This window comes from Hippichthys cyanospilos, chromosome 4 (genome assembly GCF_059441005.1).
Source record: "Hippichthys cyanospilos isolate Australia breed blue-spotted pipefish chromosome 4, RoL_Hcya_1.0, whole genome shotgun sequence".
Taxonomy (NCBI): domain Eukaryota; kingdom Metazoa; phylum Chordata; class Actinopteri; order Syngnathiformes; family Syngnathidae; genus Hippichthys; species Hippichthys cyanospilos.
In genome coordinates, this window is record NC_142372.1 from 25,353,284 (window position 1) to 25,366,923 (window position 13,640).

Here is a 13,640-nt window from a genome sequence, read left to right on the forward strand (position 1 = left end):
GCGAAACAGCAGAATAAGAAAACTTTGCGATACGAAGATCACACTTCTGCCGTTGTAGTCACATCTCAGGCTTCTACACAGTGTTCAAGTCATCTGTAGCTCTTGTGTATGTTCATGCGAAGCGCAATAATATCCAATCAACCATATTAACAAGCAGTAGAATCTCATGTTACATCAAGTCAAATAGGAATTTTGAGACTTCAAGTTTTGTTTTATATGCTGGGTAAGTTTCAACATATGAAGAATAAAAACTGTACATGGGCGACAGCATCTCGAGATGTCACTGTATTTGAGAAATGATAACAACAGAGTTCTCCTTTATTTCTCCTTGTTTTTTTGTCATATTTATTTCACCGTTGCAAGTGACGCCACAGATCTGTTTCTTTTAAGAGCAAAAATGAAGAGTACGAAGTGATGGGCAGTAAGAGGCACATGTGCCAAAGTGCTACATCTGTATTCCTGTGACACCAGTGCCATCTGAAATAGTATTCTCAACTGCTGGGGGAATATTAACACAGTCAAGGGCTTGAAATAAAAAATGTGGACATAATACCTATTTTGAAAAAGCATGTTTAATGTGTACTCATATATATATATATATATATATATATATATATATATATATATATATATATATATATATATATATATATATATATATATATATATATATATATATATATATATATATATATATATAATGTGTGTGTGTGCGTGCGTGTATGTACTATACATTAAAGTAGATTTCAAAGCCTGTAGTTTTACTTGAGTATATATTTGGATCAACAATTTTATTTTTATACATGGGTGATTAAACAGAAAATTTAACAGCTGAAATGTTTTCAGCTTTTGCAAATTTAACAGATCTTTGGGCAGTGTACATGTGTGTGTGTGCGTGTGCTGACTTTAAGTCTAGCTAAAAAAATAGGGTTCTGACTTTAAGTGGATGGGAGTTCACCTTGGAAAATAACAAAACATTCAACAAGTGCAAACATGTCTGTCAAGGAATCTCCATCTCACTAAGAAAGCTCAGTTTCTGTAGGAAGGTTGAAATCATGTTGCTGTATAATTTATACATTTTGCCAAACAACCAACAATGTCTTCATGGTCATATACAACATTGTAGGCACAGTTTAGAATTTGTTTTAGCATAGTTTTATTTTTGAATAATTTCCCCCTGCTTCTGGCCAATCAGCTTGTGCTGTACACGTATGGGAGGAGAAACTACCTGGAAAGATGACAAACACTTCCTCCTCCACCCTGTCTGTTTCAGGTGAGAGGGAAGTGTCACAGGCAATAACTGGAATTATTTTGTAAAATTTTCCAATCATTCGGAACCTTTTTAACAGTGCTGGAAAAGGTAAAATCTGAAAAAGGTAAAGGTACCTAATGTTCATTGTTGTTTACTGTGGTAACCTATTTTTTTTTTCACATTTAATCGTTATGTAATTTTCTGTGTTTTCTGTTCAAAGTTAATAATGCCATTAACAATGACAATTACTGAAATAAACATCCAAACGTCACGGCCATGAGTTGGAAAACATATTGTAGCCCCAAAAGAAGGGAAAGATTTCAGATGCCTTTCCTCATCGCATTTTTCTCACCGTAACACTATTTGGTTACATTTTGGGTGTTGTAGTTCATTGTACTTCTCCATATCAACTGCGAAGCTACGCACACTGACCACTCACGTGCAGGTTTTAACTCTCACGAATGATTAAAGTGCTTTTTCTGGAAGTGTAGGCGACTTGAGAGATTTGCCACCTTGATGTTTAAAACACCCCCGTAAACACTGGTGGGTTGTGGTGGTATTTTCTTCCCTCCTTATATCCTTCGCAAGTGGGTGGTACCGACTGGATCGTTGACGCTTCTTCACTAAAACACTGCAGCATTACGACAAATTATTAATGATAATTTCACCGTTTTCTGTGCCAAAATAGGTCAATTGCTGACACCCAAATCAATTCAGCTGTTTGTTTTCTCGAGGTATAAATATTTGTTTTTGTCATTCGCTTGTTAACATACATACATTGCCAAAGCCATATATGAAACCTTCAATGATCTGGTTTGATTTATTATTTTTTGACTAGGTTTCACGCCATGCTTAGTGTTTTATAATTAAATAAACTGCGAGACAACAGAGCAAATTTCAATAGGAAAACGTTTATATATATATATATATATATATATATATATATATATATATATATATATATATATATATATATATATATATATATATATATATATATATATATATATATATATATATATATTCGTTTTAGTCATCCGGGTCATGCGTGTCTAGGCAACAAAACAGGCAGTTATAAACCACGTGGGCACAAGTGCATACACAGATTATATATATACTACAGCGAGGGATCTTGTCGGGTCAGAAGCTGTTAAACGAAATGGAGTGTCAAGCGACTGGCAGTTTAATTGGTCAAGACAAGAGAGAGGATACTGGTGAGAGCGCAATTTTTTGCCATATTGAATGTGCGTGCGCGTGTTCTCTCGCATTTGCTTGTATGTACGTAGGCGCGTGCGTGTGATGGGGATGTTATTTGCTATTATTTAAATAAATGTAGTCCATCCGAGATTCATCTGTATCGGCCTTTACAATTTACAGTACCTCTCATCAACCGGTACTCCGCATGTTTAAAACGATACAAAAACCAACAACCTTGTTTATCGTCACAGTGTTTGTCAAAGCCAGGTGTTTGAAACGATTGATATAAAACACGACGTAAATATTTCATTCATTTTCGTGTAGCTATGTGTGTGTGTGTGCGTGTGTGTGTGTTTGTGTGTGTGTGTGTGTTTGTGTGTGTGGTGCGGGGGAGTTAATGTGGTCAAAGTTTATTTATTTATTTATTTATTCATGAATGTATTCATTTATTCAGTCATTTTCAGTCGGACGCGCACTTTTTAAGCAACGGTTTCATGTACAGTCCCAACACATTTTGTGATCAGTTTCGAGCGTCATATTAAACAAGGAGTCTACTCAGCATTTGCGCAAGTTACTTTAAACCTCACCGTTGTATAGTAATTGCAATGCAGGTACTGTTTAAGAAATTAGATAGTGTAGATTAGATAGAATATTTAGTTTTCTGAAAATCAGTGTTGGGCAAGTTATTCAATAGTTACATTATAATATTACTGTATTTGAAATGTAAGGCATTAGACTACTATTTCATTACTTGTATGTTACTCCCATCAACATACCTGGGAATATGGATTTGCCATTCTAAATGTTGCTCATTACACTCATTACACATCCAGTGGAATGACCTTAGCTCTTTCATTGCCAAGCGTTATCTGAAAAGGCAACAAAGGCAATTTCTAGCTTTTTGACACATCTTTCAAGACTGACAGAATATTGTATTGTATGGCTATGTAGACATCGGTGATACCATATGAAAGCTTGGATTCCATTCTTGATCTAGAAAAGAAAGTAGGATTGTTATCTTAATCTGTTCTTTAGTAATTACTGTTTGAACATAGATGCTTTGAGTGACACCAAGGTATTTTGGAAGAAAAAAAAACGTAAGTAGTTTACATGATGAACATTCTCGTCCATGGCATAAAAGAGTTAAACTCTACTTAAGTCGACTTACATGCTCAAAGTAAATATTATTGCTTCAAAAAAAAAAAAATTGCTGCAAAAAAAATCACTTAAACAAAGTTCTCTGCAACACTACAACTATTACAACTCTACAACATACATGAGCGCCGTCTCAAGGCAACCACATGAACTGTATTCATGTTATCAGCTGCTTCAAATAACATTATAAATTTATAGTGTTTCAGAGCATTTTGGGGGTGGGAGCTATATATTTTTATATATTATGCAACAATTTGTAGCATTTGTAGCAGACCACAGAAACACTAATTGCAAAACATGTTATTTCATAAAGGAGAAACATGCTTTTTATTTCATTATTTTATTTTATGTTGAATTATGAAACATATATCCATCAATTCATCCATCCATCGATAGATGTAATAATTAATAGTGACATTGAAACATTGACTTAGTATGTTGTTTTCATGCTCTTGTGTTTCTTTGTCAAACACCACATTATAAAACTAATCCAATATTAGCTTAATTTCAAAATATTTAACTGACAAAATTAATGGCAAGAAACCGGTTTATATGCAAACAATAGGTAAATTCAGTGTTCAACAATCACCGAGGCATGTTATTTGATGGTAGTTTGAATCCATTAAGGCATCACAAGACCTCCTCAGAACCATTATGCGCTTGTTGCATCCCCTCATGCCATTTCCTCATTTTGTACATTGCCCATGGATCTGCTAAACTTGCAAAAGCAGAAAACATTTCAGCGGTTAAATTGTCTGTTTAATCACCCATGTAAAAACAGACTTGAGTAAAAATAAAATTGCCGGTCAAAATATATACTTAAGTAAAACTACAGGCTTTGAAATTGACTTTAATATGGTATAGTTAAAAGTAAAAAGTACACCCAGGACTGGTTGCCAGCCAATCACAAAGCGCACAGCGATGAACAAATATTCATGCACCCAATTAGACCTAAAGACAATTAAGAGTGTCTAAAACACCTGCCATGCTTTTTTTTGGAATGTGGGAGTAATTCGGCGAGAACCCACCGAGGCTCAGGGATAACATGCAAACCCCACACAAGTTGGAGTGAGTTGAATTTGAACTCAGGACGCTGAACTGTGAGGCGGACATGCTAACCACTCTTCCACCGAGCTGCCCTATGCAAATCAAATAACCAAATAAAGACACATACTTATGCCAAAGATGTACAGTAAATAAATAAATATATAAAACTGCAAATGAATCAAGTTGAAGTAATCAATTCATTTAAAACTCTACTGCATCCCCTTTGCACAACAGTGAAATACATGGATACATGAAATGATAATAATATAATAAAATATAATAACAATTATTTTCCATTTCCATATTGTTGCCTTGGGGATCTGTTTGAGTTGTCTGCAGGCTACTTAAATAATGCCCCATATGCATATCATATTTAATCTCAAATGGAAGAAAACAACATTTCTGTTTGGTTTAATCTGAGTTATCAACTCAGTGATTTCAATGGTGATATATGCAAGTTAAAGGCACCCAGGCACAGATAATTAAGTTCCAGCGATCAAATTGTACTAGAAATGTACTAGAATGTGAATTTGTTGAGATGAAGAGCCGCATCCCTAAATCTGAGGCCATGTTCCTCAGTTGGGAAAGGATGAATTGCCCTCTTCGGGTCGGGGATGTGATCCTGCCCCAAGTGGAGGAGTTTAAGTGTCTTGTTCACGAGTGAGGATGACCAGGATGGAGCAGGAGATCAACAGGCGGATCGGTGAAATGGCTGTTGTGAAACATACACTGTACCGGTCTGTCGTGGTGAAGAAGGAGATGAGCCGAGGGTCAAAGCTCTCTATTCACTAGAAGATCTACGTTCCTACTTTCACTTATGGTCACAAGCTGACCAGATCCCGGATACAAGCGGGCGAAATGTGTTTCCTCCCCAGGGTGTCTGAGCTCTCCCTCAAAGATAGGCTGAGAAGCCTTGTCTCTCAAGTGGGGCTTAGCGTCGAGCCACTGCTTCCCCGCATTGAGAGGAGCCAACTGTGGTGGCTCGGGCATCTGGTTAGTATGCCTTCTTGGTGAGGTGTTCTGAGCAAGTACCACCAGGGAGGCCCTGGGGAAGACCCAGGACATGCTGGAGAGACTACATCTTTCAGCTGGCGTGGGAATGTCTGAAGATCCGGGGAGGAGTTGGATGAATCGGTTAGGGAGAAAAAATTCTGGGCTTTTTGCTAGAGCTGCTGCCCCTGTGATCTGAGCTAAAATAAGCTGTAGATAATTCATGGATGCCGCCCTGAACAGACTCCTCCACTGTTATTTTTTATCGGCAAAGCGACTACAACTAAGGCTTATGTCCCAAACAACATGTGGCGCATCTGTGCATCTCCCCTTTTCCATCGCATTAAATAAATTTGAAGCCGTTTCTTTGACATTTTTAGAGGTGGTCTGCGAGATAAAGCCATCCGGGTCCCCTGTTGACTCATTCTTATTTATTTAACTGGGATTCTTCGTAGCATTGGCAAATAGGTTGTAGCTATTCACTATTGCTGTCTGTTATCTGAAGTTATTGCCCTACAAACACGCTGCAGACAACGCGAACGCAAACCATTCTGCTGTTCTCCTGCTAACTGATGCTTGTAAGAGGGAGCACGTAACTCCAAATCTGGCCTTCTTCACTGGCTCCCTGTACATCTAGCAGTAATGTCAAGATACTTCTATTTGGTTTCAAATCATTAAATGATCTCACCTCACCTTAGCTCGCTGAGGTACTCCACCCCTACATATATGCCTGCAGTCTCAGGTCTGCAGACCAGATGCTATTGGAGATGCCAATAAGCACCGACTCAGAGGAGCTCAAGCTTTTTTCTGCTTTTTGGAATGAACTTCTTTTGAATGTTAGTCACATTTTTAATCTTTGGCTTTCAACTCAATATGAGGTTTGGGATTGACATATTGTATATATGTTTTGTTTCTAAATTATTTTACTTTACATTAATTGTATATGTATTTGTTTATTGGTTTAATTTGTGTTTTAACACTGTTTATACTGTGTAAAGCACTTTATACACAACAAAGGTTGTTTTAAAGTGCTCTATATATAATTAAAGCTGGAAAATCTGTCGCCAAAGAGTCTGTGTACTGGTCACTGTGTATTGTTGCCAAACATGGGCCTTCGGTCAGTGACTCAGTGCTTTGGTGATGGATTGCCCAGTTCTGTAAATACTGTTGAGTTATTTTGAGACATCCAGCACTCTTATCTGCGGACACTCAGAATTTGTCTGCGAGTATCTGGATCAAATTCACCAAAATGGCACACACTACAACCTGTACTAGAACCTAGAAATGCTTTTAGCTATCCTAAAATCAGGCCTACGTCTGGTCACCAAACTGCCAGATGCGTCAGGAGCGTAAATTAGAATACACTGGAATGTCAATTGAAGTGGAGAGTGGTCTATCAAATTCACCCCGGGACAAAAATGAAGATGTACTCATTTTTCTGCCAAACGCATGGGTGCCTGTCTAAGAAAATGGGGCCCATTGACTTCACTAATATTTTTACTGGTTCCATGCAATTGTATTTCTTAGTCAAATATAAAGATGCAAATCCAATATTAACTCAAAAACTCAATGAATACCAGTTTTTAAAGTGTGTCCTGTGTAGAAATGCTTCTCCAATAGTGGGGCGGCCAACCCCTAGGGGGGGCGTGAGGTGATGACAGGGAGGGTGTGGATGGACAAAGGGAAAAGGCCTTGTTTTTGCCATGTGAAGTGCAAAATAAGAATTTCGTCTTTTTTTTCTTTTTTTATTTCAGGGAGTTTGATGCACCTGTTTTTTTTTCTGTTTTAGACTAAGCTGTAACCCATATAGACACTGTAAAAATAATTAACAGTTGTTGAAAGTTGATTTATATTGCTTTTTTTCTTTTGTTACTGTTAAAAAGGATACAGGTTTACAAATACTTATACAATTTTTATTGATATTCTAATTTATAGTAAGCGCGTCAATGGGGGGGGGGGGGGGGGGGGGGGGGCGTTGGCAAAATGTAATTGAGAAGCACTGGTGTAGAACATTTGTCAATGTCAATGTCAATGTCAATATCTCCCAAACATTAAATCTTGCTGACTAAATTCGTTTTCCCATATTATATACAGAGAATGTTTTTCAAGTTTTTTTGAGTTTTTCAATCATATCAAATGTGAAGTGGTGAGGCACTCGTAGTTTTCTGTTTATCATCAAGGAAAATATTGTTCATCAGTCACAGCACATTTGGCATTTGGCAAAATGAACAGTATCATAACACTATTTTTCAAGCAGGTTTCAGCTTGAATTGTTATCATATTTTATACAATTCCTTCAACAACATATTAAAACACCGACGGACTTATTTGGACTTTTAATATTGTATTTGGCTGTTTGAACAATGCCTTCTGTAGTAGCAGCTTATTTTGTCTTGTTTTTCTAGAGCAACACAATTCCTGAAAACATTTTAGTTGTTGCGTGTCAAGATCAATTCAAGACAGACATAAGGTAAAAACTTGCCACTTAGTTCCACACTGTTTACCTTAGGCCAGGGGTGTCCAAACTTTTTGCAAAGTGGGCCAGATTTGGTGTGTTAAAAATGTAGGGGGGCCAACCTTGACAGACGTTCTTTACATATAGCAGCAACTAATTTAAATACATTTCAGCGAGCCGTTCTGTGTTTAACATTTGCTTTTTTATTTTCATTTCAGCTATCTATGTGTTTTGGTTCATTTGAAACATGAATATCAAAATTGAATTGACATTAAATATTGAAATTGAATATTCACTTCACTTCACTTTTTTAACACTTTAATTATTTTTTTTGTAACAGCTGAGCAGATATAATTGTACTCTTGGGTGCAAATTACATTTGAAACATAAAAAAAATATCTCACCATGGCAGTGTAATATTTATAGAATTTTTAAACACAATAACAGAAATGAGCAAGTAATTGTCATATCAACAAGTGCAGGGCTCATTTAAAATATAAAATAAGTGCAGGGCTCATTTAGAATATGAAATTATTAACTATAAATGTTGATTGGATTTTTAAATGTTTATTATTCTGGGGTGAAAACTTAAAAAAAAAAAAGTTTTCAGACTTATTGTAAATGAAAAATGACTTGTCCGCAAGATGTCTTGTAAGTGAGAGTCTGATAGCTGTGTCCTCGCACGGCTCTTATTTGAGTTCATAACCCTGAATGTCTTCTCACACAACGTCGACCCGAACAAGCTTAGCATTTTCTTACCAAATGCTCGAATCTCTTGGAAACTTGTCCTCATCCAGCTGTCAGTAAAAGTTGGCGATATGAAGCTGCTGGTGCTGACCGCAGCTCACTGCGTCACACTGCAGCCCAACTTTACTTCTTTTGTTGATTGTTGCCATTTTAGAAAATTAGGGGCTCATACAGTCAATGACTCATATACTAATTTGCTGTTCCTAATTGAGCCTATAGATAGCAGCATTTAGCACACGCAGGTAACAGCGCTGCTGCCCAACGTATTAATTCTCCATGCGGGCCAGACGTTATTGATTTTATGACGGAGGCTGCGGGCCGGATAGAAATTAACCACGGGCCGCATTTGGCCCCCGGGATGGACTTTAGACATGTCTGCCTTAGGCATTGTCAGGGATTTGCGCCCTATGTGGGAAAAAAAACCACACACTTTTTCAGGACTTGAACAATGGTGTTTAAAATCGCACTCTGAGGTGAGTTGCTGGGGGGAAAGAGATATCATTAATTTAAAGTTATTTTGTTAAAAGTTTAAGCACATCATAAACAACAAGAAAAAGAACAGAGCATATAAACACATGCATGCCTTTTTTAACCCTTTCACTCCCATTTGGACAATGTGTCCCACAACTTTTCAAAATAGGGCAGTGGCATTTAGCAACTTTTCCATACACAACAAGCCAGTGCCGGGTCCACTGTCAACAAGGTAGGTTGCCATCTACAATTTCTCGTGAAACGATCTCATGTTTTCAAACTTTTTGAAGTCAGGCACCCTTTTCAAAAGCAAATTTTCCAAGGACCCCCATTACAAATATTTACGTAAAAAAACAAACAGGAAAAAAAGTAAAATGTAAAATTTATTTGCGTTATTAAATTTAATAAGTGCCCTTTTTATTCACTGAAAGATTAAATTTGCCAACAAGTATATTTATTACTTGTTTTATTACTGAAGTTTAGAAAAGAAAAATTGCAAATTGCACAAGTACTTATGAGAAACTGGGTCAATTTCCAATTATTTATTCAAAAACAACATTATAAAATAAAATGCCGCTTTAGCTTTGCTGGCTTCATTGCCTCGTTAGCCAGAGTTGGTAACAATTACTGTATTCACATCCCCAAACGATTTCAGCGACCCTCACGCGTATTTTCAAACTGAATGGGTTTTTGTCAAACTATTGTTTTGAAAATACATTGATTTTAAATCCATCTCTCTGTACATTTTTAAGGTTCTTCCACACCGAAGACAGTCAGCCATAAAGCTGAGGAGCTCTGCATTATGCGGAGAATTGAGAATTATTCACCAGTTCCCAGTGAGGAGAAAAACCTTGATATGGACAACAACAAAGCCCGGGATGACAACTCCATAGTAGGAAAATGCATCGGTCTTTTTATATGAATAGGAAACTATACAGTTGTTTTACTAGTCATGCCAAATGTACATTAAGTGGTCTAATGTACATTAAGCCTTGAAAACTAACATGTATTTATTGTTTTGAGTAATGTTAAATGTAAAAAAAAAAAAAGTCAGATGAGACGCAATGAATACAGTCAGCCCCCGGCTTACGAGCATCCTGATTTGCGAACAATTCGCCTTACGAGCGTGGATCAGGGAGATTTTTGTCCTCCGCTTACGAACAAACCTCTCGCCTTACGAGCATTCTGACAAACCAGCCATTGAGTATGTAGAAATGTTCTCGCCTAACTGCGTCAACATATTCAGCAGTTGCGTCATCTAATTTCATCAGTAGATACTTGTGGCGGCAACGTGAACGCTATTGGTCTTACAACCTCACACTGACTGTCTCACTCACGGTGTCTAAATATATTACCATTTAAGTGTAGTGTTTGTACAGCTAAAGGGAAAAACAGCTGACATGAAATTAAATGTGCCGATTGCAGGACAAAGAATTGTCATTGGTTTAAATGTGTGTTTTTTTTTAATTAATTGTCAATACATTCCAACCGTTTAAAAAAAAGCGCGAATAATTATCAGTCAGTCAAGGAGACGCCAATATGCTATTTGTCGATTAAGGTCACCCGGTCTCACTCACGGAGATGCTTTTGGCCGGCGTCACACGTCAATCACAGAAATGCCGATATGCTATTGGCCGAACGCCTTTATCTAGCTTGATGGGACAGGATGGAAGGAAGTAGAGAAAATGAGTGAAAAACGGAATGTTTTGAAGACTTTGCAAACTTTATCTGTTAGACATAGCTTCTAAAATTACTAGCAGCGGTAAAGGAAGAAATAAGAGGATGATGTTTTAGTATCTCCGTGATTTGCACCATGACTGAAAGAGTTACTGTAACACTGTAAGACTGTAATAGCCTATCTGTAATAGCCTATCTGCGTTGCCATATTAACTCAAGACGTTAATCTCTGCACCCTGTTACGGGTGATATTACAGTGCTATTTAATGGTCGCTTGACAAAACTGCATGTCATGTTAGTCGGCGACCTCCCGACATGCTTTGGGACAGCGCCATTGTTGCAATTCTGTGAGTTGAAACCAACAGTGAACTGACGCTCGAACAAGCTACAAGTGTGGTGCCTAGTTAATACAACACACACAACCTCCCCTCCGCCTCCACCCAGCTTAATTCACGTCGGGAAAAACAGCTGACATGAAATTAAGTGTGCCGATTGCAGGACAAAAAAATCGTCACAGGTTTAAATGTGTTTTAATCAATAAGATGTCAATACATTCCAACCGTTTCAAAAAAACGTGCCAATAAGTATCAGTCAGTCAAGGAGACGCCAATATGCTATTGGTCGATTAAGGTCACCCGGTCTCACTCACGGAGATGCTATTGGCCGGCGTCACACGTCAATCACAGAAGTGCCGATATGCTATTGGCCGAACGCCTTTATCTAGCTTGATGGCACAGCTGGTTGGGATGTAAGGAAGTAGAGAAAACCCTGACTGAAAAAGTTACTGTGACACTGTAAGACCAATAGCATATCTGATTTACCGTATTGACTTTGAGCATTCATCTCTGCTCATCTCTGCTTATCTCAGCCCAAGTCACGTCTTTCCAAAGGTAAAAGTCATTTTTCCTTTGTATTTGTTATTTAATGCAACTGTACAGTAGATTATGTCACTCAATATTAATATATGTATACAGCGTGATGATTTTACCTAAGGCTTCTGCGCGCGTTGCACGCATTCACGAATTAACATGGGTTTGGATTGCCCGCTATACGAGCAATTCGAGATACGAGCGTTGCCGCTGAACGGATTAAGTTCGTAACCCGGGGGCCCACTGTATATCATTATTATAATTTGACTTTCATAAAAATAAGAATATAATTCCAATGAAGTTGGCACATTGCATAAAATAAAAATTAAAAGTACAAAAAAGCACAATGATATGCCAAATGTCTTCAACCTATATTTAACTGAGTAGATTACATTAGTGGTTCTCAAACTCAAGGGCCACTTTTTGAAAGCAAATTTTCCAAGGACCCCCATAGCAAATATTTGCAAAAACAAAACAAACAATTAAAAAAAACAAAAAAACAATAAGCCAAACATAAGGGCCTTTTTCTTTCAGCTACATATTCAATTTGACAAGTATATTTGTTACTTTTCAGTTATCGTATTTTACGCACTATAAAACGCACCGTATTATAAGGTGCACCTTCAATAAATAACCAATTTTGAAACTGTTTTCATACATAAAGTGCACCGTCTTATAAGGCGCATAGAATAGAAGTTACGGTACTGGCTGGGGTTGTGTTATGCATCCACTAGATGGAGCTGCATTAAAGGGAATGGCAACAAATCAATCAAATAAATCAGTCAAACTTTTAAATCAGAAATTAAGAATAAAGATGATTTCTGAAGACTACTATCTGAAGAAAGAGGGAAAAATACCTCATGGTTAAATCAAAAGATTGTTTAGATCAATGCTAAGATGAATCAAGAGTTCAAATCTAATGTTCTGTCCTTCCTAGATGTTACAATGGCTTCTGTCTCGGGAGGCAGACAGTGAACAGTACATGAGTGTAACTCTACTTTAATTTAGTTGTCAGTAGTACACTTTCACTCATTTATATTGTAAAACTGTAAAGTATATACACCAAACATAACTCATTCCCAAATGTAAAAATTATATATATGAAGCACATGTACACAAATTGCATAGCTTGAATCAATCATATAACTGAATTACAAATGATATTCCTTTCAATAGAAAAAAACGTTAATTAGATTAAGACGAGTATGATTATCAATACAAAACATTTGCATATGCTAACATTTACCAAAAAGAAATACCTTGCACGAATAAAAATGCTAATGAGCTAAACACATACAAGGCTACACGATATAACATGCTGAAGCTAAAAACTAACATTAGCAAGCATGTTATCTACAGTCACAAGCTGGACCAACAAATGACTAATTTTGGGCATATTAGCATAAATAATCACATTCCAACAAAGAAAACACAACTCACCGGTACTTTTGGGCCAGATATCACAAAGAGAAGGAACAACGCGTGCGCACCGACAGGAACTGCTCCCAACTAAAACCACACTGTCCTTCCTCACCACAAAATGCACTATCAACAGCGGCGAGAGGCGGCGCCACAAAACAAAGAATAAGCCAAACAGGGCACAAATCTGTAACTGTTAAAGGATAAACTAAATCAATTCCAAAACACCCAAATTATTGCTGTGGTCAGGCCAAGGACCCCCCGGGGGTCTGCCGACTTGACTTTGAGAACCACTGGAGGACATGGACAAGATATTTAATGTTTAAATAGATCAACTTTATTATTTTTGTGCAAATATAGT

General features: G+C 37.2%; 1 protein-coding gene across 1 annotated transcript in view; it reads left to right on the forward strand.

The window, feature by feature from the left end:
• Window positions 1–1,273: 1,273 nt before the first annotated feature.
• Window positions 1,274–13,640, forward strand: part of ano1a (anoctamin 1, calcium activated chloride channel a) — a 64,358-nt gene continuing 51,991 nt past the window's right edge. Inside the window, exons 1-2 of the mRNA XM_088413377.1 lie at window positions 1,274–1,376; window positions 10,067–10,206. Coding sequence (XP_088269503.1) covers window positions 10,117–10,206 — 90 coding nt within the window. The 5' untranslated portion in view covers window positions 1,274–1,376; window positions 10,067–10,116. The remainder of the gene's footprint in view (window positions 1,377–10,066; window positions 10,207–13,640) is intronic.